Here is a 25,877-nt window from a genome sequence, read left to right as displayed (position 1 = left end):
CACGTTAGGAGGCTGTTGTAAGCAAAATTATACTGACAAACAGCCTTAGTTGCCAAAAAGGAAGATAGGCTCCAGGAAGAAGTTGTGAGCCTGAACAATACTATTTTAGGCATGTTGAGGGGAAAGGTGGGCATCTTGGTGTTTAGTCTGTATTGTTGAGAATGGCATATGAATTCAGAGCTCTAAGGGGAAAATGGACTGGAAGTGCGTTGCAGTCGGAACAAACTTTGTTGTTCAGTTTCAAACACCTTTCGGGCATGGTATAGTCTTACCTGGTCCGTCCTGGCTGTGCTGCAGGGGAACACACTGCCCTGCATTTTCCGGTGCGATGGTGAGCGGGCAAATTCTGCACGTTGGCAGTATCAGTTGTGTGCTTGGCTGCTGTGCCTGCGTAGTCGCTTGTGAGCATGTGGAGAACTATATTGAAAAAGTAGTCTAATAAATTCTCTTATAAATGTGGTGTTTTTTGACGGGCTGCTTTGCTGTGCATCTGGAGAGTCGGTTTTGCCGGCATAACCGCCCGCTCCTTGTGTCCGTGCTCCTCTGATTCCCACATCGTGTCCCTGGCCCGCTTCCTTCCCCTTCACCCCACACTTTGCTCTGTACGTCGCGGGTGCCGAAACAGGATTCAGACAGGGACCAAAGTACTTGCATTGGCATAGCGGAAAGAATAAAATCAGAATTTGAGACTGTCGTCACAGAACAATCGCTGGTGCTAAGGTCCGAAGAGCAGCTAGAGCCTGGAAGGGCTGTTTTCAGACAGCTGAACAAACGCTTGGGTTGGCACAGGGCACAGGAGTGTTCAGCATTTCTGTCCCTTCGCCCTGTTCTCATACAGTCAGCGCAGAGGTGAACCCGGCGGTGCTTTGGGTCCTGGCGGCTCGGCCGCAGGTGAGGAGGGCGCAGCGCAGGGCTGTGGCAGCGCGGCCGTCGTGTGGACCAAACGTCTTGACGCTGTGCGCAGACCCTGCGTGGGAGCTGGCATCAAATCACGCGGGTCCTTTTGCTCGTGGCCCGAATTAGTATTTTAGGGTTGACATCCAAACAGAAGACATTTATTGCATCCATCCGGTTCTTAAAACCAAAACCTATTACGGGATCTACCCAGCCTTTTTGAGAGACTATTCTCCATTTCCAGGCTTTGGGGGAAGTTGCCACACGTTCCTCTTGAGGGTTGTGGGTTTCCATTAGGGTTGTGGATGAACTGAGAAAGAACCAGCACAGACAAGGCAAGTGACTCAGCATCACCGACACGTGAATCACTGCTGCGCACCATGGCAGGACCGAACCCGGGGGTGTTGGGACCACGACAGGACTGACCAGGGGGGTGTTGGGACCACGACAGGACTGAACCCGGGGGTGTTGGGACCACGGCAGGACTGAACCCGGGGGGTGGTGGGCTCCGAGCTGTTGCACATCAGGATGAAATGTGCTGTCTGTGCGGGAGCGGATGTGCCCTGTGTGATGCCCGGGGCAGTGTGGCGTTTCACCCTTGGTTGATAGGGTTCTGGAACTGCTCTGATTTGGGCTGTTAACTCCGTTTCTGCGCCATGGCCAGACGCTGAAGGTGGCACAGGGTCACGCGAGAACTAGAGTTAGGATTTTTCGCAGGCAATGCAGGTGGTGTTTCACCAGCGAGCAGTGTTGCTATGAGCTAAAAATGGGAGGTAAATAAAATTATGATTTTCAGTTTACTGATGGGAAAGTGAGTACAGCTTGCTCTGTGTGCATCTCCATAGAATTTGCTGGCTTGTTGCCTGCCTGATTGCTGGGATTCCTCTTACATGGCATATGTTATATTGCAAAGTATTACATTTAAGGGATGAAAGTTTAGGAGGTAGCTTTTTTATTTTCTTTTCTGAAACCACTTTCACTTCAGAAGTATAAATCTTGTTAAGATAAGCCTGATACAGAGGTATGTACACAGTGTTGTTCACCAACATAATCCCCTGACATTTTGTTTCAGGGGAGAGCTTCTTTCTTAGAGTGGATTCAAGTATATTTCTGTTGTTCAGCTTCTAATGTAGCTAAAATTGTCCTGGATCCCAGTATCGTCGGTTAGTAGGCAGGAGGGGCTGTGAAGGTGGTTCGGTAGCTTTGTTCTTCTCTGTGCCGTGAGCAGGTTGGGCAGGGGGGTGGCCCTTGCTGACCCCCTTGGCAGTTGCTTCACTTCGGTATTTTTAATTTCCCTCCTTTGTTTTCCGTCTGTGGGTCCGTTTGTGGATTGAGTTTTGTACCCATCCAGGGGTTTTCTCAGGTCCTCGGCTGCACTTGACTGTCGGCTGGGAAGGGATTTGGGAATATTTTGGGGAAAGAAACTGCCATGGGAGAGCGGCCTGGGGCAAGGGCTCTTGTCCAGGAGTGAGCTGCAGGACCTCAGGTGGAGCGGCCCTGGGGGGCTGTGGGGGCCCTGGGGGGCTGTGGTGGCCCTGGGGGGCTGTGGGGGCCCTGGGGAGCTGTGGGGGCCCTGGGGGGCTGTGGGGGACCTGGGGGGCTGTGGGGGCCCTGGGGAGCTGTGGGGGCCCTGGGGGGCTGTGGGGGCCCTGGGGGGCTGTGGGGGCCCTGGGGAGCTGTGGTGGCCCTGGGGAGCTGTGGGGGACCTGGGGGGCTGTGGGGGCCCTGGGGAGCTGTGGTGGCCCTGGGGAGCTGTGGGGGCCCTGGGGGGCTGTGGGGGCCCTGGGGGGCTGTGGGGGCCCTGGGGGGCTGTGGCTCCACACCGGTATTCAGCAGCTGGAGTACCAAGCGTTTGCCGCCGGCGCTGTGCTCGTCCTGCCGCGGAGTCTGTGCCGGGGTTCCGGCATCTTCTAATGGCTGGCCCGGGACAGTTTTCTTTTCTTTACTTTTTTTTTTTTCTGTTTTAATAGAAATGAGCTGGAGATGCCAAAACAAGCCTTTCATATCCTGATCTCGAGAGGTGGTTGCTGTGTAGAAGCAGCGTGTTTGGATGGGCAGCTGTGACCGGCTCCGTTTGAACGCGGGTGACGCCTGTCCCTGGGCTCTGGGGCCAGCGCTGCCCTCTCTTGGCAGGACCCCGTCCTGCTCAGCCCTGCCCAGCAGCAAAATGCCTTAGGGTTTGTGCTCACAAGTTTCCCCTGAGCAGTGGGGATTTTTCAGTGAGGAACAGTGGAAATAGCTCTTTACTCGCAGCCTCTAGAGGTCTTCGGTTTTCTGAGTATGGGAATGAATGAACTGAGTTGAGGTTTGAACTAGATAAGCTTGGTGCCAAGCACATGCTGTGAATGCGAGAGCCCTTCAGAAGCTGATGTTTGTGTCCACAGGGTGGGGGCGGGTGTTCTGCTGAACAAATTGTTCACTTTGGCTTCTTCACAGGCAGGAATGTTGTGATCAGCTAATGAGATTGTTCTGGAGGGCTGGTGGGGTTTTCTCTTCCTGTCTTGGAGTTGTCATGGAAGTTTATTTGGCAGAGTTTAACTCTTGCTCCACCTATAGATTTGGTTTTGTACTGGTCTGGAAAAAAAAAAAAAAGGAGGATAAAAGCTTGGTGGTCTGAGGAATGAACTTGAAGAGTGCGTGAGGACAGGAGCAAAGTGGAAAATAGCAGCTGAATTGGGTGCAAATCTCTTTTTTCTTTAGCTTAGCACAATTAAAGATCATGAGAGCAATGGGAAAAGTTGCATTTGTGCAGTGCTTGAGGGATGGCGCTTAGGTTTTTGTTGTGAGCAGAGTACATGGCTTTTTCATTGGGGCGTGGGCTGGCTTTCCGGGATGTGTAAGTATTGGTAAAGCTGACCCTAGCATGGGCTCTAACAGAAAGCCTACCAATATTTTACTCTGTTTTCAATCCTGGCATTGGAGCCCCTCAAAAGTTGAGCAGAGAAAAGTGATGGGAAACTTTTTTTAGTCTGGTTTTAATGCTGATGTTTTTCAGTTTCTGGTGAGTCAGCAGGAGTTGATGTTAACCAGGAGATGTCTCTTGGCACCTCGCTGTTGTTCAGGAGTAGGCATTGCACCAGTGTGGACGTGAAGCGTTGCACTGCATTTGCACTACTAAACTTTGCCCCGGGGCTCCCGCCTTGTGGTGGGTAATGCAAGGAAAACGTGAGAATTCATACGGATGATTTGCCCTTTGGTAGAGTTGACAGCTGAATGCCATAAACTCTCATATTTGAAACCACTTTTGTGGTCTGTTGGCAGATTTTGTCCCTGCTGAAGGTCCCAGGTGGAAATGGGAACTTTCCTCAGTGTGCCCTGGTGTTTGCTGTGGCTGGCAATGAGGTCCCTGTTGTAGTGAGGAGCAGTGAATGGCATCGAGTGCTGGTGCTCTGGGCAGCTCTGGGTCAGTCATGGCGTGCCCCGGCGGGGCTGCGGCAGCGGGACGAGGCGCTGAGCACAGGGCTGGGCAGGCAGAGGCAGCCTGTGCAGAAATTCTGGAGCAGAATCGACATTCAGGATGGGGCCGTGGCTTCCAGCTGCGGATCGGCCGGTGCGGTCTGAGAGATGTGTGTAACTGATCCTGGGATCTCGCACGTGTATTTCTTGGATCCTCGGGGAGAGGACAGTGCGCGAAGGGCCGTCCCAGACCAGAGGCAGGTTGCTGTGGATCCAGAGCCAGCTGGGATGGTGGGAGCGTCCGTGGCGAACTGCTGTTCTGATCGCTCCCCACGTCAGCATTGCGCGTGAGGCCCAAGGCCGTTCAGGACGAGCCAGGCGCCCCTTGCAGCTCTGCAGCCGGGGCCGTCTCCTCAGGCAACTGTTCAGCTTAATCCAAAACCCATTTCAAGTGAGTGCAATAAACTCTTCATTAATTGTCACGTTAAAGTCCCTGATGTTTAGAAAAGAAAGTGGGTTTCCCTCCGCGCAGAGGGGGCGTCGGGCTGAGGTTTCGGGTGGCTGCCAGTGCTGACTGAAGCGACTTCACATGCTCTGTTTTGTGCGTGGTCGCTACTTTCTAGTGCTAGTCAAGAAAACAATCATTCTTGCAAAGTATTTGTATAAAGATTAAAGCTAAAGAAGCTTCGCAGTTTGTTATCCAAGAGCTGATCTACATGAGGAAAACACATACATGTTGCTGACAGCACATTGCAGCAAAGGGTGTAATTGAAGAGGCTCTGAAATGGCTTAATTCTAAATATAGAGGACCACACTACACTCGGTACTGTTTTGGAAAGTGTGGCTGAGCCATCATTATGTCTCTTCCCCTCCTCCACCTATGCCGCAGGGTGTCAGAAGATGAAGTATACATTCCTGTTTCGCTTTCTTGGTTTATCTTTGGTTTAAATCCAGTGGTTTTTTTCAGGGGTAGCAGGTGTCCTGATTTTAAGGTGAAGAGCCGGTCTCCTGCTGCTTCCGCTGCCATGTCACTTAGAAATCTAAATGGGTGTATGGTGATTTTTATGCTTAATCTTGATTTTTGTGTAACCTGAACAGAAGAATGACATATGTTTAACAGAGCAGACCGGTATTGCTCCGGCAGGCACAGGTGCTTTATAAGGTTGCAGAAACAAGCCAAGGAGCTGGCAGTTTGGTGGTGCTCTCAGCAGCTTTCGATCTTCTTTTTTAACCCGTTCCTTTAAAAAGTCCTGATGCTGGTGGGTCCCAGAGGGCAACTGAAGCTTGCCAGGGTCTGGCTTAGAGTCCAGGCTTTGTTGGGGTGTGGGTAGCTTGTGGCATCCACAGATGCTGAAGATGCCGTAAAAGCAGATACAGCTAGCGCAGGGGTCTTTGGTGGCTTTAAGCTATAAAAAAAAATGAACTCTTCTCCAGTAAAACTGTTCTTAGCTTCTGAAATGAGAGTGTGGTAAAATCTCACTGAAACTTGGCTGGCAGGGAAGTACCGTGTTCTGAAAAGTCTTGTGAGAAACTGTGACATGAGAACGCTGTCAATTCTGCACGTGACCGGGCCGGAGCAGCGCAGCTTTTCCAGCGATGCTCAGACCCGTCTCTGGAGATAAGGGGATCTGCTTCCCAGACGCTGCTTTCCTACCTGCCCGTGTTGTGGAGGGGATTTTGTGACATTTAGGCTCAGACTGGGGATGCCTTGCAGGGAGGAGGAACTGCAGAGCTCGCAAGGCATTATCCTTGGAACAGAGTAAAACACGACTGGGCTGGAGATCTGGATGAGAGCTGCGTGATCGGGCGATGCTGGAGCGGCGTTGGCAACTGCTCAGCCCATTGTAAGCCTTGCTCGGTAAAGCCACCAGATGCAGAACTCAGGTTTACTGTTAGCCGCTTTCCTTTGCTGCACCTTCTTGCAGGGGAGCAGCTTGTGCAAGGTGCTGTTAACTCTGTTGCTTATCTCCAAACTGTGGTTACTCGTAGAACCAAATGGTGGTGTGTTGTGAAACTTGCCGCTGAGTTTTAATTGTGGCCACAAGGTATGCACTGGTGTTCAGGCATATTTTGAGGCTGGTGACAGAGGCCTTTTTTTAAAGAGGCTGAGTCGAGCAAGGAGGGCAGACGGGTTTTGTTTTCTCCAAGACTTGGAAAAGTGGGTCTGCCAGATGTGGGGCCAGGTAGGCCTGGAGCTGCTGGTGCAGCTAAGCGTGGAATACAGTCTTAACGCTTGCACAGGCAGGCCTGCAGTCACCGGGTACCAAAGTTGTTTAAGGTCGCTTTGCAGAGGCACGGCTTTTATAGCACGTCTGTAGTTCGGTTGGTAGTTATTAGCAGTGGCTAGATGGTATCAGTCGTGCCATCCAGCATGTAGCTTTTGATCCATCTGTCAGATCTGCTGGGTTTTTTTGTGGACTGTGTAATTAAAATCACACTCCAGATAATCCCCCCTTCCCTCCCTGTTTCTCCAGGAGGCGAAGGGCAGAGTGGAGATGGGCAGCAGACCGTGCAGCCATCATCAGTCGCTGGAATTGGCTCCAAGCCCACGTCTCGGACCTGGAATACCGAATCCGGCAGCAAACGGACATTTACAAGCAGATTAGAGCCAATAAGGTGAGGACTGGGAGTGCATTTGGATATGTGTGATTTTGCTCTGTCTCCTAATGGCTGTCTGATGCAGTGGGGAGTGCGTATGCAAAATTTGATGCTTCTTTTGCACCTGCATCTCAAAAAGCATATTGCACAGTTGGGATTAATTGGAATGCTGTTCGGCGTGGGCTTGAGTGTAATTCTTTTCCTTGGTTCAATATGGTAACATGAATAGAGTTATACCTTACTTTAAAGTCAGTCTTGGTTACTGAACAGAACTGTTGCTTTTGCATGTGTATTGCTGTTCTCCATTGTTCAAACCTTTCTCTTATTTGTTTGTTTGTTTGTTTGTTTTTAAACACCTCTCTATTGGAAAGAGAGAGTAGCTTGGGAGTAGCTGAAGAGAGGGGGTAAGGAACAACTTCACAAGAAACTTACTGTGGAGAGGGCTCCGAATGCTATCGCGTAACACGGGCTTAAAATTGAGTCTCTATCACAGAAAAAGGCTGTTTCTAGGTGCTGACCTTTCTCTGTGGACGGAGTTATTTTTTTCAGACTTGCTCTCAGATGGTGGGAGAGGGGGGAGAGCAGAGAGGATGAGGAATTGTTACCAAGGCTTGTTCAGGCATGTACGGCTGAATGTCAGGCCTCGGAGGGACGAATGTCTGGGGTTTGTGGCAAGAAGGCCACGTGGTGTTGCATCAGCCTAGAGATCCTCAGGAATTCCAAGTCTGGTAAAGGCTTTTCCCAGCGTGCGTGGTGCTCCGGGGGTGGTGGGGAGAGGGGCTTCCAGGTGGGTGGAAGCCCGGGCGGCAGAGGAAGACGGGGCTTACGTGTAGCTGTGTGGAAAAATGGGCTGGTTGAGTGAGTGGGGACTGTAAATGCCCCGGTGGAAGAGCAAGGCTTGCTGAGTGCAATACAGTAGTAAAAGGCTTCTGGGAAGTGAACTGTATGTCGAGTTAATGAACTGGTTTCAGAATGAATCTTCTTCCTTCTGTCTTGAGAAAGCTGATCATGCAAGATGGTTTCCAAGTATAAAATGCAAAATAGCTAAACATTTATATGCTAAAAGTTAAGTAATGGGAGATGAGGACTGGTGTGCACAGTGGGTTTGGGCAGCGTAGCTTCTGTACAAGGGCAGGAAAACCAAATCTGTGGCTGTTACAGGGAGTTTCTAGGAGTGCGATGGGTTACTTTCAGGGGAGGAACTTTCAAGAGTACAGAAAAGCACAGCAGTACTTAATTGAATATAGAATTCCAGCCCCTCTCATCCACTAAACATCCTTCTGGAATGTCAGAAAACTCTAGAAAATTATTGTAATGTTTATTCTAGAAGCTGCCTATTTCCTCATTGCTGGTCTGAGGTCACGTACAGTTGCGTCTAGTTGATGAACTGTCTGTTTTAACATGAAGTATTCCTGAACTATGGGCTGCCACTGTCTTTCTGAAAAGCTATTGATCTGTTGTGCAGAAAATTGTGTCAGGGTGCAAGATCAGCCCTACAAGAGACGCGAGTGGACGTGTGCTGTGGCATCACTGTCGACACAGAGCCGTGTGCAGGATCGGACGCTGTCGCGCTGTCCTCTCCCCGGCGCGTCCAGGGTCCCTTCCAGGCTCACTTTCTTGTGACACGCAGTGCAGCCTCTGAAACTGTTTGCAAATGACTGATCCCCCTGTGCTTAATCTGAGCAGCCTTTCCATAGCTCCTTGTTGTGTCTTGTCTTTGTGGCCTGTAGGTTCTGCCAACCCTCTAATCCCTTGCACATTTTAGCCTGTTTTATTGTAATATAGCTCAGAATATGCATAATTATATTATTTTACTTGGTGTTGTTCAGAGAGAAAGCAGTTCTGCTTTTAGAGTAAGCTTCACTTAGAGCGAAACATAAACAGGACAACCTATGTTAAGCCTGATAAAAGTGTGCCACTGTGCTGTGTCCTGCTAGGTTTATAGCAATAGTTTGTTAATCAGTGTTTTTCTTTCCTTATTGAATTTTGGGAATACCACCTCTTTGAAAAAACGTGTTCAGCGTCACAAGTTTGACTGTAGGTTTTTGGCACCTGCTCAGGACGGTTCTGCTTTGTGCGATGAGAGCGGCAGCTCTGTCCCCCACAGCGGAGCGTGCTCCTGCCCTGCCGGCGTGCGCTGCTCCTGCCCCGCTGGTGTGCGCTGCTCCTGCCCCGCTGGTGTGCGCTGCTCCTGCCCCGCCGGCGTGCGCTGCTCCTGCTCCTGCCCCGCTGGTGTGCGCTGCTCCTGCCCCGCCGGCGTGCGCTGCTCCTGCCCCGCCGGCGTGCGCTGCTCCTGCCCCGCCGGCGTGCGCTGCCCCTGCCCCGCCGGCGTGCGCTGCTCCTGCCCCGCCGGCGTGCGCTGCCCCTGCCCCGCCGGCGTGCGCTGCTCCTGCCCCGCCGGCGTGCGCTGCTCCTGCTCCTGCCCCGCCGGCGTGCGCTGCTCCTGCCCCGCTGGTGTGCGCTGCCCCTGCCCCGCCGGCGTGCGCTGCTCCTGCCCCGCCGGCGTGCGCTGCTCCTGCCCCACCGGCGTGCGCTGCTCCTGCCCCGCCGGCGTGCGCTGCTCCTGCTCCTGCCCCGCCGGCGTGCGCTGCTCCTGCCCCTGCCCCGCCGGCGTGCGCTGCCCCTGCCCCGCCGGCGTGCGCTGCTCCTCCCCCTGCCCCGCCGGCGTGCGCTGCTCCTGCCCCGCCGGCGTGCGCTGCTCCTGCCCTGCCAGCGTGCGCTGCCCCTCACGTGCGGGGGCGCTGGGAAGCAGCCGGGCAGCAGCGCGGCCTGGGAGGGAGCTCACTGTCTGCTGCTAATGGGCCGAAGCCATGTGATCCGGCTTCAGCCACCGTCCTTCAGGCGTCAGGAAGGTCCGGGCAGCAGGGGATTCGGTTTGGCGTTGTGTCGGAGAAGCGCGACGGGAACGTGAGCCTTCCTCTGCAGCAGTTACGGTGTCTGGGGCACGCTGGATGTGCAGTTTCCGTGCTGAGATCAGAGGACCCACAGTTAATTCCTGTTCCCTTCCCTCTCTTCCAGGGTCTGATAGTTCTTGGTGAAGCATCACCCCCTGATCCTGCAGCAGACGATGCATCCCGTCCCTTTAGTGCTGAAGTTAAGCTGGAGCCTGGGGCTGACCGGCTGGTAAGTGCCAGCAGCAGAAGGAACTGGGTCCAGATACTTCACATCCATCGGTGTTGGGTCGGGAGGGTTGATCCTTTAGGCTGTGCTGGAGAGAGATGCTGGACCCACGTGTCTGGCAGGGGACCGGGCTGCTGCAGGAGCGTCTCTGTGAGGCTTCACGTGGGAGCTGCTGTTGTGTCGGTCTGTGTAGCTCGCTCCATCCCGGGTTGTTTGGGGTTAATAAATTATATGCTTTAAACACCTTTTAGAACAGAGTTTCTTGAGGTACTTTTGTAATGTGGATTAGCATTTTGTGAAGCTTAAAAATCCTTTCCTTGTAGCAGAAGTATCTCAAACGGAGAGCAGCACAATTAGCAAAGTCTTGTAAAGATGTGGCTATTAATATCTGCCTGACTGTTAGCCCTTGGAAAGGGAACTAATGGTTTCGGTGAGATGCACTGGAAACTATGTGGAGTGCCAGGTATTTATTATTTAATGCAGAAATGTAGGCCACAGACTAAAGGCTTGATCATACGGTTTAGCCCGGCTGTGATTACTTTTGATCCTGTGGGACACATTGACTTACTAAAATGGAGGATTTTGAAGTTGTAGTGTAGTGCTAAGAGGAGGGTGGTCCCTGCGTGGCTCAGGCTCGTGCTGCCGAGCTGCAGCAGCCCTGCTTTTCTGGCCTGATGCCGCATCTGGAGATAAACAGAGCTTCGCTGCGGTGGGAGTGCTTGAGTCTAACAGACCAATATTCAATGTAGCTGATACGGATAAAAAACTTAACCAGAAGTGCCTGTAAAATTCGATTTTGAGTGTTTTCTCTGATCACGGGCAAGACTTTGTCAGAGTTTTCCTGATGCTGAGTGATAATATAAAATACTGTGAAATTTTTGAGTAACACCAAACCACAAAGTGGTTATTAAAAGTGATTGTAATAAAATGTCTCCTTGCTTGGCACTGGCTTTCAGATGTGTGTTTGGAATTTAGGTCTTTAATTAGCAGATTAGCAGAATTAGCAGAACCCCAAACTCTGCTGTGTAATTTGGTACAATGAACAGGTGTTGCTCACGACTGAAACAGTACCACTGATAGTGCTGCAGATGGAAGCGGAGCCGTTTTGAGGAGCACCGGGAGGCTGGAGAGCCGGGGTGGCAGGGCCTGCTGAAGAGCACGATGGCATCGCAAGCCTGACATAGCGCCTGCTCTGGAGCAGTGATGTCATTCTATCGTATGCCTCCCGCTTTCATGCTTTAACCAAAAAGTGCTCAGATATAATAAACAAGCACAGCGACAGTGTGCTCCGATACACTTCAGAAATAGCATGTTCCTGCACTGATGAATTGGCTGTTACTTGGGAGCTAATCTGTACATAGCAGGCTGCTAACAGAGATAAATGATCAAATCTAACAGTCGTAGGAATAACGTTGTCTTCCTTATCTGTTTAAATCAGGGTGTTTATTTGACACAAGTATATTTTCAACCTGGAATCTGCCGATGGAAGGGGTGTGTCCCACCTGACTTTGTCTCTACACATGAAAGACATTTTTCATATATACAAAATCATCACGTTGTCCTGTCTTAGATTGATGTAGACATCATCTCTGTATGTAGGGACAGAAAATATCTGTGGATTTCTGATGTATGAGAAAGGAAATGCTTGGCCAGTGCTGTTGGGTTGTGCCGTTCACAGCTGTATCGCTGTTGCTGTGTTTACTCATGTCTTGCATTGTCCCTTTTCTCATCCCTTTCACTTGGGCATAAGCTCTTCAGACAGGGCCTTTTATTACTGCAGCGCTAGAGCGATGGAGATCCGATCTCTTGCGGGTCTCAGAGGTAAAAGTGACACAAATAACAGATACTGAGAGCAGTGAAAAATATTTTCGATGTAAAGCAGGCTGCAGGTGTCTACTTGGAACCTTACTGCAGCTGTTCCTGTAGCCGTCCTTCCCATTTTGGAGAGTAACTCCTCCTGAAATGGACTTTTTATCCCCCTTCCACGCGTGGCTGCGGGTGGACGTCCGCATCGCTCCGTGCCGCCAGCTTCTCTGCAGCAGCGCTGGAGGCGTGAGCCACCAGGAACGCTGCCGCCGGGCACCCGGCTCCTGCACCCGCTGCTGCGAGGGTCTGTGCTTAATTAGACTTGCTCATAAGGGTGGAGAGTTGAGTCAGTCGTGATCTGTTCTGAGCCAGAGATTAGCCCAGAGACAATTCCTGCTGTGTTAGGACGTTTACTGGAAGGGTATCTCTTAGGCCACTCCTGGAGAAGTGAGGTGCTTATCATTTTGGCACTCTTTGGGCTGCTTAGAATTGGGCTTTTTGGTTTTTTACCCCTTTTTTCCCTCAAACTCCCGGAGTAAGAGACAGGTCTGCAACATGGATTAAGGGGAGGAATCCATCCCCTGCCATCCCCAGCTCCTCTTTGGCTCTCATCTGCTCATGGGTACCTCCCTCGGCCAGTGTGAGTGCAGGATACGTGTTCTTGGGCATCAGCTTGATATGTGCGATGTGGCGAGTAATCCCTAGGAGGAACTAATCCTGTGGGCAGTGGAGGGATTGGCGCTGCAAAGAAGGCCTGGGAAGGTCTCTTGGGAACTGGAAGCTCAGTGTGCAGAGAAGATGGGGATAACATGAAGCTGTGAGGAGGTAACTTGGCTATTGACATTGGTTTGTTGCTTGTATTGCTAGTCTGATAAGGAGGACACACTTAAAAATGTTAATAGCAAATGAGGTAAGATATTGATGGAGTGTCTTGATAAGGCTTTTTCCTGTGTTAGGGGTTTTTATCTAGTAACAGGTGAAGTTCTGAACCTGTCTGGTTTTGTTTGGGTTATTTGGGAATACAGGGGACATTCCTGGGGTTGGGTCAGGACTGCCTGCCAGTGCATGGCTTCTTTACTGCCCTGATTGCCCCTGGTAGTCTGCAGGCTCCTGGTTTAATGTGCAACAAGCAGGTGTGCTAAAGCTGAAGCTTTGACACCCTCTGGAGGAGTTGTGAGGATCCTAAAGACCTGGACTTCCAGACACCAGGCACACCCAAAGCACAGAGGAGAGCTCGGTCTGGAGCTGATGTGACGGACCCTCTGGATCCTGGCCTGGCAGCACAGCCCTGGCGAGCGCTCTGCTCCGAGCACCGGAGATGTTGCCATCCTGCTTGTTCCTCCGTTCCTCACGGTAGAGCCGTGTTAGGGTACACCCAGCTTCAGAGTGATAAGGTGAGCCTGGGCTGGTTCTGATAAAAGCAGACTTTGGACTGACGCCTTCCAGCGCCTCCACAGGAAGCAGAGGGGTGACCCTCTATTCCTGTCTGAGCCAGAGACAGCTCTTGGAGAAGAGGTTCTTCCTTTAAGACCCTTTCTGGAGAAGGAAATAAATACCTGATTTCAAAAGAGCTTCTGAGTCGTGTACCCGCCCTCCTGAGCCGTGGGTGCCTCTGGAAGCCAGAGGGAGAACGCTGAGCTCCTGCGCTTCACCTTGCCAGGGTGCTGCACTGTGCTTGCGTGAACTGATCTCACCCCTACGTCTGCGCGCTCGGACCAGGCCGAGCGTCAGAGACAAACGTGCCCGTCTGGTCCTGTCCCTGCTCCCCGTCTCACGGGAGAAACTTCTGTATTGTAGCAGAAGTGTAGAAAACCCAGCAAAGTTCCTCAAACAGGCAACAGACAGAAGTTGTCTGTGTCGTTAGAAATTGCTCTTCCCTTGGTGAGTCAGGTCTCTGCTATTCTGGAAACCATGAGCCCAGCACCGCCACAGCCGAATTTTAGTTGTTCATTTGGTTCAGGGAGTGACTGCAGGGAAGATTCTAATTGGTGCTGTACTCGTGCTTTTGAGATGAACTATGTGACGAGCAGGGGAACTGATGGATTGAACACCTATGTAGATAAGTCAGACCTTTTATTTTGTCTTTTTTTACTAGTACTTGAAATGCGCCACTGCCCTTGCTCACACAAAGGGGGAAACCCACCCAGAGGGACATTGGCAGTGAGCGCAGGAAGTGCTGCACGAATGGAGAAGTGAAGTTTCACCCCAGGAAGGAGGAGCATGTCTGCAAACAAAACGGGGCTGCAAGGATGAGGCTGGGGTGATGGGTCCCGGGGGTATGGACATGCTGGAGCCATGGAAGGTCGTGGGCAGGAGGTCCAAAACGAATGTGTCCTTGGAAGCTGTGGTGGCAGTGGTCATCCCCTCCGCCTTGAGGCCACTTGCAGGGCAGGGCAGGTGCGCAGGAGCTGCTGCTCACTGCAGAGCGGGGAGCTTTGTGTTTCAGACGTAAGGGACTGGGGAGCTCTGTGTCTTGAGCTTAGCTTTTGGTTACTTTCCTTTGGCAAAGCTCTTTTTCCAGCTTTGTGTTTATCCGTTTTAGCTTTATAAAGTACTGTTTGGACCATGTTTGCACAGGTATTTAGCTAAAACGCAAATTCAGTTTTGCAAGTCTCTTCTCCACTCCCTCTTCTCCTATTTTCCCCCAAAATGCTTAGACAAGAGCTTGCAGCTGTGTCGCTTAGAGCACAGCACCAAACTTAAGAAGACGCCTGCAAGATATACAGGTGGTTATGCACTTGTTTGCACTATTGAGACAAAATGCTAAAATCTCCTTAAAGACATCAGCCTTTCAGGCTCCTTAGTGGTTGCCTGAGGGGAATTCAAGTCCGTCCTTTCTTGCACTGAAAGCTCTGTCACGCATCCATGCTCTGGCCAGAACTGCTCCTAAGAAGTCCTTACATCTCCAGTGTCCTGTTCACACTGTGACTTCCAAACCCTTGTTTTGAAGTCCCGCGTGGAAACATGGCTACAGCACAGAGTCCTGACTAGAAACTGAGAGTAAGAAAGTTGTGGCTGTGTAAGAAGTGCTTTTTACATGTTTGATCTTTCTCATCCTTCCTTAGAGTGTTTCTGGATCCCAGCCGCTAGACGTCTTGGGTGTTTCTACTACACATACTCCTGAGCCCCATCCAGCCAAGCCCTGTGGAGCACCAAGACCCGTCAATGGAGTTGTTAACACGTAAGCTGCTTGCGTATTATGGGAAGAGCTTCGTTTTTGTGATCTTGAGAAAGTCCCATTGGAAAACAGCCTGTAACATGCTGGTTGGTAGGAACTGGGTTGGTAATGGTATGAATGGTTTATTTTTGAAAAAAGTACAGTAGTAGATCATGCTTGGAAACATTCTGAAAGAAATTGCTTGCTTGAGGTTTTCTGCTGCATTGTTTTTCTGAAAATGGTATTAAACTGAGCTGTGTTTACATGAACAAGCCCTGCAGGCAACCATTGAATGAGCATGTTCAAAACTGTTTCTTTATGGGTATTTTTAATACATTTGCAGATTGTATGATTCAAAGGTACTAGTGGCCCACTTGCATTTATTTTGCAGAAGTATCTGTAACCACTGGCTCGCTTTTCTGGAGATACTGAGGAACCCAAATCCCATTGGTTTTGGGAGTAAGACTTTCTAAATTCTTTGTTTCTCCAGGCTTTTTTTCGTTGAGAAGGCCTTTCAGTGGGTAAATGAAAACAAGTGAAAGAAATTCTCATGTGGTACAGGATGATTTTAGGGTTGATCCACTTGAGAAATCCTTGAACACATGGTGCTTCCAAGTTCTGGCAGAAGCATTGCCAGCACCCGTGCACTTGCTCAGTACCTTGCGGAGGGAGAGATGCTGCAGCACGAGCACGCGTGGGGAGCACCGGTTAACTAGTTGCTGCTGAAGCACTGCGGTCTGCAGCAGAGCCCTGGGTGCCTGTAGCCTTTGAACTGCAGAGCCTCAGGCCGCAGGACTCTGGTGTTTTGCATTTTTAGAAATGAAGCAGTTGTCAAATACGCATGAAAGTGTTCTGTAGTTGAGGAGCTGTGCTGGTAGGTGGCGTGTGTGTTGATGCCATGGTAGGGCAGGGTTACTGCGTGTGGATGGGAAAGCCCTTTGTATGTAGAACAGAAAGGTTAATGTTAACATCCTGCTGAGAGTTGTTATAGGTCTAGTTCTCAAATATTAATCAAGTTTACAACAAAGTTAAATATTTTTTCTAGAAAATTATATGTTCTTGGTCTTGTGCTCTCTGGATTTAGACTCAGGAGAACCTGTTGTCTTCAGATGCCCTGAACTGTAATTCTGGGGGAAGCTGAATTCTAGGATTAAAGCTGTTCAGGTCTAGAGTGGCTTTTGGTCTTGCTCTGTGTCCAGCTTTAGGTGCCGCTTTTTGTTCAGAACTTCCAAAGGTATTTTGTCAAAGCTTCAGTAGTGAGTGTGGAAAGTGGCGAAAGTAAAAGCAAAAATTAGAGTTGGCTTAATGAAAGCTATTGCCTCGTGAAACTGCAATGCTTTGAACTCAGCTTAGAGTGTTTGCTGAGGTCTGAACCATGAACCTGGCCGGTGCTGCTGGGTACTGTGGGGTGTCTGAATGAATAACGTGGTGTTTTGTGTTCTTTTCTCTTCTTGGGAAAGTCTTCAGCCCGGCCTGGCAGAACGTGCTCAGGGAGATGGCCAAGAAGCTGAGGAGCTCTTGCATAAAAAGCAACGACTGAACATGGTTTCTGCCTCTTCGGACGGAACGTGTGTGGCAGCTCGCACTCGCCCGGTGCTGAGCTGTAAGAAGAGACGGCTTGTTCGACCCAGCAGCATTATGCCCCTTTCCAAAAAGGTTAGTGCCGTTTGGTTTTATGATGCAGTATCTAGCCGAAGCTCCACACCAAAGAGCCAGTGTGCTTTTTGCTCTTGCGTGAAGAGGTGTCCCTGCAGATAGCAAAACCAAACAAACCAAACTTTCTAACGTAAGCTGTCTTGGCTGCCATTTAAAGTTATTACCCGTAGTCCAAGTCCTAGTGTAAACGGGCCAGCTCCCCTCATCGCTTCAGAAGCTTTCCCCGAAGTGCGAATGTTGATGTGCTAACTCTCAGTGTGGTCACCTCTGCCCTAAACATGCCTCAAGTCACACAGGACGTATTTTTTTGGATCTTGTACTTTTTTGTTGTTGCTTTCATCTCTATTTGATGCACACATTTCTTGTAATATGTGCCCAAAACTGGGTGCAGCCCTCCAGCTAACGTTAGCAGTGCCGAGCAGAGCGGCGGGATTATCTCCTGCGTCTTGCACGGCCATCCTGATAGTAAAGCCCCGCGGGGTGTTAATTCTCTGTAATGGTCTGACGCTGCTGATTCGTGTTCATTTTCTGATCCATAACAGCCACCAGATCCTCTGGGCAGAACTGCTGCTCAGTTGCCTCTTCACTGGGCACTGAAGCGTCCACTTGTTGCATTTGCCTTCATTTAGACCTCTTCTCTCAATTTGTAACTATAAGTGGAATTCCAGCTCTTTCCTTCAAGGTGCTTGCAGCCCTTCCCAGTTCTAATGTTGTTTCTAGGGCTTAGGGGTATTATCTCTTCCATCATTCAAGTCATTAATGGAAATTACTTGAATAATACTAGACCCAGAACAGAGTTGTGCAGAATCTGATTTGATACATCCTTGCATTTTGACAGGGAATCATAGGTTGCTGTCTCTGTAACAGATCCACATCTAGTTGTGCATCTGCCTGCAGTGGTTTCACACAAATGAAGTACATATGAAGTCTATAAATCTGTGAATTGAAAGTCTGTCTAGGAAAGAAACAAAGTTGAAAAAACATCCTTTTTCACTCTGTAAAGATGTCCCTGTAAGTGTCAGCTCTTGGCATGTAGTGATGGTTCTCTGACCCATCTGAACTCAACACGGCTTTTTTCCCTCTCTGACAACTGAATTCTGCTGCCTCTTTGTTTTTGTAAGTGAGGTTTCAACCTAGATAAAATTAAACACCCTTAGTCAAATTTAGTAGATGTTAAACTTTCTGTGCTGCTGAGTAGTAGTTTTCAGTTGTGTTTATGCCAATTAAAGTGTCCCTTTATGAGCTGAGACTAAACGAACAGGTGTTTTACAAGGTATTTTTAAAAAATCAGCCTTCAGGATGTTTTTCATGAGCTGTCAAAGGGGAGTGTGTGAAAAGAGCCCTTAGATACATCGACCTCTGATGTATTAAAATTATTCTCTTTGGTGTTTCCAGGTCCACCGTAACAGCCTGGCACGATGCAGCTGTGATGTGAACCCTTCATGTGCTCTGTGTGGCACTCGAAGCTCAGCAGCTCTGGAAATCCAGTACGACGCCCCGTTGCTGGAGCGCCTGTCCCAGCTGGACTCCTGCGTTCACCCTGTCCTGTCGTTCCCAGACGGTGAGCGCAGCGCCCGTGGAGCTGCCCGGGCTGCTGGCAAACGGGGTCCCGGGGTGGGTTACGGGACACGCTCGGACGTGCTCCAGAGCCCGCTCCTCCATGCCGGGCTTCGGAGGAGCCGCGGATCTGCTTGAGTACAACCAGGCTTGTTCATCTGCGAGTGTTTTTAGGAGCAGAGCATGTACTTGAGTGGAAGGGTTCAGGAAAGCGTTGTACCTGGAGTCTGCTCTGAATGTGTATTATGGGAACCTGATCTGGAACTTCACTCGGGATGAAGAAACCAAGCAGTCCCTGGTGGCTGTACAGGGACCTGGGTCTTAGGCTGGTGTCTTTGTTGCTATAAACCACTTGAGAAATACTTGATTCCACAGAGTTTATTCGTCTGTGTAAAATTATTTGTGGATTGGTTTAAGTCACAGGAAATTTTTTTGGCCTTGTAAGGAATTGTAGATTATATTCTGTGGTTCACCCGGTACAGAAAGAAGGGACGTTCTGGGTAAGACACTCAGATTCCCTGTGTTACGGTATCAGGGTGGTTAAGAGGAATAACTAACCAACCCTGACTGTGGGGTATTCACGGGTTTCGTGTGTAGGGACTTTTCCCAAGGGAAAATAAGTAGTTTCCAGAGTCTTTTGCTTCCTGAGCTACCAAAGTAAATACAAAGCGCGTTCTTTGACCAAGAACTATCGACTTGCATGTGGTTGGTGTCCATCTGTTGTCTTTTTTCCTCTGATCACAAAATACAGGTCTACAAATGATAGGAACTGGTACTTTTATCAGGAGAGCCAGGCAGTAAATAGATCATAGTGGTTCCTTTCCTTGGTGTAGGAACTGTGGCTGCTTGAGGTGCAGAACACCACGGGTAACGCTGGGAGGAAGGTGTGTGTCCCTGCTTCCCGTGAGGATGTAAAGTGATTGGTCTGGGTTAGGACACTGGGCTAATGTGTGAGTTCGGCTTTAAATCCCAGCTTTGCACAAACTTCATGTGACATTAGGAAATGCATGGGGTGTCTGGGAACAATTAATCTGGCATCGTTCACTAGCACTATATTTAAAACAGACTAAAATAGTAAATTGGTTCTATTTTTAACACTAAATCCCCCCACCCTAAAGATACATCTCTGTTCAGGAATGCTAAAGGAACTGAACACGCTGAACTCCTGAAGCAGAGATGTATTTCACAGCACTTGTAATCCACTGTCTGTAGTGTTAAATGTAATATCCCAGGAAGCGGTGAGAAAACCTGTTGTGCACTATTGCAGCATGACCACCAAGCAAATTACCTCATCCCATATTCACTTTCCATTTTCTTAGGGTCAGTTGCAGCTAGCTCACATGGTAGAAGATCTGTTCTGGCTGCGTGAGAGTAAAACCTTTGTTTGTAAAGCTACATGGTATAAAGCTTAAAACAGCTATACAGAAATAGCCATTCCCTTCCTCCCTCCTAGAGGCAATGACAGATTAACTTTGATTATTCACTAATGCTGAATGTAGTTTTGCTAGGGTTGCTTTTTGAGGGTGTGGATACTTCTCTACCCAAACATAAAGCCGGGTAGTGTGTTCCGGCAGGGGAAGTGCTCTGTCTGATGCGAGTCTGCATCGAGGTCTCTGTGAGTGTTAATCCAGGTTGCTGTCAGTGCTCCCATGCGATCACTTTGGGGGGCTCACCCTGAAAGCAAACTGTGGCTTCTGGGGAGCCGGCGAGGTGCTGGAGGAGCCTGGCGCTGGAGCTGTGGGCGAGCTGGCTGTGTCTCTGTGTCTCTGGCTTCTCCGGGGCCAGCAGCCGCGGATCTGCGGTGCGGTTTGCCAGGGGCAAAACTGCCGGTGCCACAGGAGGGAAAAGATCATTTATTCCTCTGGGAAGCGAGGCATAGGCATCGCAGCTCTTAACCCGTTGTACTTGGGCTTTTTGAGTGCTTTGCTGTTGCTGTTGTTGTTGTGTTGGTTTGTTTTCTGGTTCATCTGGTTTCTCACTGGGAATTTTCAGATGATGTAATAACCTTGTTGGGAGGATGAGGCCGGGGCGCCCGGGCTCACTGTGGTTGCCATCTGCTGGTCCCTGGGAGGCCTGCAGCGCTCAGAGGAGGAGGAAGAGGAGGAGGAATAGGAAGCGTCACAGTGTCACTTGCTGCACAGATTCTGGTGCAACCAGTGCTGACAGCAGCACAGTGGCAAATCAGCAAATAACACATTTTCTGCTGACAGCGTTTTATCTTGCAGTGTTCGCCCGCTGCCGACCCGTCCCCTCCTTCCACAGGTGTAGGGGCTGCTGGGATGGGGGGAATTTACAGGAGAAAGCAAAAGGTAGCAAAGAGAAGAGGCCGTTTTCCCAAAGTCAGACCAGGCACTTCAGCGCAGTGGTGTCGCAGCTTTGCTGGCAGCGTCCTGGAAGGACTGACTGGGCCCCTCTGTTTTTTGGGACGTCTCCACAAAACAATAGTGGTGTCCAAAAAGCTGCCATCGCTCTGTGATAGCCCTTCCTTAGCAAATGGATGGGGCTAAACCAAAGCTTTAACGATGAAGACACTTTAAATGAAGCTGTCCTGGCTTTTTCCTGAGTCATGTTCCCCCTAATAACAGTCGACTCCAGTCCGTGCTCTACCAGCTCTCTCTCTCCCATTCACCTGCCTGGATCTGCTGGGGCTTTCCAGTCCCTGGAACCGGTGAGGAAATTTTGGGGAGGTGTTCAGGTATCAGCCATTGTGAGTACTTCGTTCTCCTGCCAGGATATACTTGGACTGTGAATACTGTAAGAATGTGCTTCTCTTAAAGAGCATCAGATTAGAAATGTTGAATCTTAACGTGGCAGGTCCTCTCTGAACGTGAGGTGTGCGTAGGCAAGCCTGGGTTTTACAGTCAGTGCCTGTATGTTTGTCCAGGGCTGTTCTTACTGGTGGGACTGGAAGAGGATTATGGTACTGCAGATTTCTAGTGCCTAATTTAGTTAATTCAAATGCTCTGTTTCGTATCCGTTTGCAGATGTGCCGTCAAGCCTGCACTTCCAGAGCATGTTGAAATCTCAGTGGCAGAACAAACCCTACGAGAAAATGAAACCTCCCAAAAAGCTCTCGCTCAAGCACAGAGCCCCCATGCCTACCAGCAGCCTGTCTGACCCTGCTCGCAAGGACCGTCACAAGCTGGTGAATTCCTTCTTCACTGCAGCCAGTAAGTGTCCTTCCTGCCTCCGCTATGCGCAGAAACATTGCCCAGTCTTGTACACGACACCTGTGTACAAGGTGAGAGGAGAGAGGAGGACACCCTTCAAATTAAGCTCTCAGGGATGAGGCCGTGGTATCGCAGACCAGGGCTGGAAGTCGTGTGTGTGCAGGTTGTGAAGCTCAGGCTGGTCCCAGTTTGTAGGGACCTCTTCTCGCTCAGTCTGAGGCTGCGCTCGTGCTGGCACAGGCAGCACTGCAGCTTGTTCTGCTGGGAGCACTGCTCTCCAGCGCCATGACGGTGTTGAGCCCAGCCTGTCTGGATTTGTGGAGCTGGCGAACTCTGCCCAAGACTCCTGTGCCAACAGAAAGAGAGGTGAAAACTGGAGTTTCATAGCTCTTTCTCTGTTCCCCTCCTCAGAACGTTCACATCAAAAAATCCAACCAGACAAGGCACACAGGCCGCCTTTAGACGATTTTGCGGCCGTGTCCAAGGCCGAGAGAGCGCCAGAGCGCTCGCTTGTCCAGCCTCCTGCCTATGACAAAAAGCGATTGCGAGACTGCTCATCTGAGAGGAGTGAAGGTAGGCTCCCACGGCCAGGTCTCTCAGGGGAAGCTTGGGCTTTGCTGCATATCCAGTCTCTCTCCCCCTTCAGCCTTGTAGAAGGGTGAATGTGCCGCTTCTGAGCCTTGTCACCGCCGCAGCAACGCCTCGTGTGCTCTAACTGCTTCTTCCCCCAGGGCCTCCCGAGCTGGCAGCCACCATCAGAAGATGCTTCTGTTTCATGCAAAGTGCTCCTCAGCACTGACCATTTCTGGTGCACATGGTTCTTTTCTATCCACCGCCCTCCCACCCCCTTTGTTTATTTGTTTGTTCACTAACGTCATTCTTCATTTTCTCCCACCCTCCTTGTGTAGTGTTGAAGCATCACACGGATGTCGGTGGCCCAAGCTACTTGTCAGCAGCTGCGACCCCCACACCTCACAGCCCTCTAGCACGGCAATTGTCCGCCTCCTCGGAAGGCTCCGCTCCTGCCAGCACGAATTCACAGGGCACCTCCAGCACGGCCGTAAGTGTCTAGCGCCTTTCTGGAGAGGTTCTGAGCTCAGCTCCATCATAGGGTCTCAGCTTTTGAGCAGTTCAGGCACCTTAGGCTTGAGAGTGCTTAGTATTGCTCTTAGCATGCCGGACCTGCTGGTTCAGCTGATGGTAGGGTTGCTGACCCTCCTTTTTACACTGCGGGTCTGCTGAGGTTCCTGGATTGCTGTTGGCTGTGCAGAGAGCCAGTCAGCTGCAATTACACGTTCACTGTCAGCTCAGTGGCTGTTGGTAAATGTTCCTGTTCTTGGTAGTCCCCTCGCTTTGCTCCACTGGGGTCTGGGCTCAAGGATCTGGGTCCTGTGTTTGAGCATCCCAGGCTGGCCCAGGTTTGAATGTGCTCCCCAACTGCTGGGTCAGGCCTGGCTGTTGACAGTGACACGTTGGGATTTCCTTGCTGCCGTGGCAATAGTTGCTCACCCATTCCGTCCTTATTCAGCTTGACAAGAATTCTGGGATTTGGCTGTGGCAGGTCACTGGTGCTTGGGTTCCCACATGTTTTTACACTAAAAGCTGCAGGGATCAAGGGAGATGGAGAACATGGTAAATGGCAGGTGACTCCGTTAGGAAAACGGGCTGTTTGCATATCAGGCCAATCCATTGAGGATTCATGTAACTGTGCTGGCAGTGCTGCTGTCACAGGTTTGGGGGAGGTTTTCGGATAGACCAGAGGAGAGCACCCAGCATTCAACCAGGTTTAAATAGATAAGTGTGGAGCTTATTTTTGTCATAGAAAATCTGTTCCAGTCAGAAGTGTGATTCAGATGGAAGCTGTTAGGCTCTTAGTGCAGCTGTCATAACCCAAGATGAACTCTTGTCTGACTGCTTCATGTTCCTCCTCTGTCACAGTGTCACCTGTGGTGAGTCCAGACTCCTGCACGGACACAGGCAGGGGGGCTGCTTCCAAACAGGGTGGTTCTTCCCTCTTTCCTGGTGGTTTCCCTACTTCTTTTATGTTGGCTAGGGAAGTGGATTATATGGGAGACTTCCCTGGGTCAGTTTATCAGCCAGATCAGTCTCCTGATCCTCCTGGCTCTGCAGAAGCTGGTGGCTAGAGCTCAGCAGTGGTTGTTCACCTTGGTCCAGTGCCCCGCAGGACCAGCGCAGCCCTTGCCCTTGTTTGTACCTTCCAAGCTGAGGATTTTTTATTGGGAAGAGGAATTTCCAGCAAGCAGTATTTGAACTCCATTCTGATGCAAATTGCTGTTGGTGCCGGAGTCTCCATAGGTCGTAGGAGGCCATTTCATATGGGGCCACATCCTTTTTCTGTCAGTGACTTAACATGACAAAACCTAAAACCTTTTCTCACATTGTTCTCATCTTCATGCTACAGCAGCCCAGGAGGAGGAGAGGCGAAAGTTCATTCGATATTAACAACATTGTCATCCCGATGTCTGTTGCTGCAACAACTCGTGTGGAGAAGCTGCAGTACAAAGAGATCCTCACGCCCAGGTACGCGCCGGATCCCTGGGTCTCACGGGATTGTCACGTCCCAGGCTTTTGCTGTGTGAATGTACCTCATGCAGTCTAAAGTCATCCCGTTGTCCTCTGTCCTGCTGCAAAGCTGCTGGGTATGTGGAGCTGAAGGTCCTGGAGGGTGCCCAGCTCTGCCCGTCTCCGGGCTGGGTGGCGGGTGCCTGGGCTGGTTAGCGCTGCAGCGCGGGAGGGCTGGGAGCAGCGCGCCGGGCCTGCGCAGCGCTAGGGGTCACAAGCTTCCTCTGCCCGAGTGGAGTGCAAGGAGATGAGCCGTCGGCACACATTTGGATGTTCTTGGATTAACACCATGAATGAGATCAGTTGCTGGTTTTCACACCTGAGTGCTCGGTGGGAGCGTGCCAACTTGCTGCAGCACTGTTCCAGCCTCTTCATCCGGAAGGTTTCCAGTCCTTCTCTTCCCTCCCGGTTTTCCACGTCTCTTTCCCACTTACCTCTTTCTTCCTTCTGGTCCTACATACTCTTCCCAGGCCCTGCTCAGAGTGGGGCAGGGAAGGAGCCTGTTGCTGAGCCAGAGGAAGAGGAGGAAATGCTGCAGCATCTGCTCTGCTTCCTCAGCTGCCGACAGGCTTCAGCTGTGCTGCCAGACCAGCACCAGGAGCTGGGCAGGGAGGCAGAAAGGCAGGTCCGCTGGTACCTTCAGTCTCCCTTCCTGACCTTCCCGACATGGAAGGACATCTCCTGCCTGACCCCCAGTGCTGCGCTCAGCAGATGTGAACCCACTGCAAAACAGCTCAGACTGCTCAAAATGGAGCAGGCTGACAGCACAACAGGAGAAACCGTTGTCTGATAGCACAGGAGGGATTTTGGTAGACAAATATGGTCACTTGGCTTTAAAACTGAGCCTAAGGGTGTTGCTCATTGTGGCAGGCTTGTATTTTCCCCTTCCCGGAAGACAGCCTTAGTGCGTGCGGGGCATGTGAGGCCGGGCTGTGACTGACCCCCTTGCATGTTGTGTGTTGCAGCTGGCGTGAAGTGGATATCAGCGCTCTGAAAGCAAACCCTGATGAAGACAGTGAGGAGGTAAGAGTTCTGTTCCTGAATTAGCATGGGATAGGGTTGAGAGCAGCTGAACAATGTCCACGCAAGATGCCAGAAGGAAGTGGGCACAGGTTCCTCAGCAGGGAGGTGTGGAGTCTCTTCCTTTTTTGCAACAAAATGGTACAATTGGCCTTGCAGAAACCAGCCTGTTGTTGGTTCCTTCTCAGGAAAGCTGTGATAAGGCAGAGATTAGATTAACTGGCTGGGTACTGTTGAATCTGAGGTCTCATTGCTGTCCAGAGACCTCTGTGGGCAGCAGTCTTTTTATGGAATAGTCCAATCAAGAAATGGTGACCAGTCGTGCCACTGTAGTTATTTTAGCTGAACTGATAATGGTAGTGTTTCCTCAGACCTCTGTGTGAGCACTTCCATTCTGGGCTACGTGGCTTTCATCTGGTTTTTAGTTCTTAATCTCTTCCTAAGCAGTGAAGACTCAGTTTAACAAGGTGCTCTTGCACTCACTGATAACTACCTACCTCCAGACAAAAACATTTATTTAAATTCATGCTGTAGCTAATGCTGGAAAAACTACATGTAGGTGCGTTTAGTAGAAGAAAGCTCTGACCGAGCCCTATACCCTTCCCTTTCCAGATCGAGGACTTGTCTGATTCGGCCTTCACTGCTCGGCATAGCAAGTGTGAGGAGATGGAGCGAGCCCGGTGGCTCTGGAGCACGAGCGTGCCCCCGCAGCGGCGGGGCAGCAGGTGCGGCGCGGGCGGGGGCTGCGCCGGCAGCGCGGATGTCGAGGGGCGCCGTGGGTTTCTCTTGGCCAAACGTTATTCCATTCAGTGGGGTGCTCTTGGAAGCAGGTTGTGGAGGCTGACCGTACGTGTCATTGTCCTTGTGACCTGCTCCAGCAGATCTGCTGAGCCTCCCGTGGTCTTCCTGCCTTGTTTATG

At 50.7% G+C, this 25,877-nt stretch overlaps 1 protein-coding gene across 3 annotated transcripts in view; it reads left to right on the top strand.

The window, feature by feature from the left end:
• KANSL1 (KAT8 regulatory NSL complex subunit 1) overlaps positions 1 to 25,877 on the top strand; it is a 64,948-nt gene that overhangs the window by 36,134 nt on the left and 2,937 nt on the right. The window contains exons 3-13 of one of the 3 annotated variants that reach the window (XM_080359642.1): positions 6,765 to 6,906; positions 9,907 to 10,011; positions 14,880 to 14,995; positions 16,432 to 16,627; positions 18,023 to 18,188; positions 21,169 to 21,354; positions 21,766 to 21,927; positions 22,263 to 22,414; positions 23,780 to 23,895; positions 24,903 to 24,960; positions 25,570 to 25,682. In XM_080359642.1, coding sequence (XP_080215768.1) covers positions 6,765 to 6,906; positions 9,907 to 10,011; positions 14,880 to 14,995; positions 16,432 to 16,627; positions 18,023 to 18,188; positions 21,169 to 21,354; positions 21,766 to 21,927; positions 22,263 to 22,414; positions 23,780 to 23,895; positions 24,903 to 24,960; positions 25,570 to 25,682 — 1,512 coding nt within the window. Of the gene's footprint in view, positions 1 to 6,764; positions 6,907 to 9,906; positions 10,012 to 14,879; positions 14,996 to 16,431; positions 16,628 to 18,022; positions 18,189 to 21,168; positions 21,355 to 21,765; positions 21,928 to 22,262; positions 22,415 to 23,776; positions 23,896 to 24,902; positions 24,961 to 25,569; positions 25,683 to 25,877 lie in introns of all 3 variants that reach the window. The other 2 variants (XM_080359641.1, XM_080359643.1) reach the window with 2 other exon arrangements.

This window comes from Nesoenas mayeri (assembly GCF_963082525.1).
Source record: "Nesoenas mayeri genome assembly, chromosome: 26".
Taxonomy (NCBI): domain Eukaryota; kingdom Metazoa; phylum Chordata; class Aves; order Columbiformes; family Columbidae; genus Nesoenas; species Nesoenas mayeri.
This window is presented reverse-complemented; position numbering and strand designations above follow the sequence as displayed.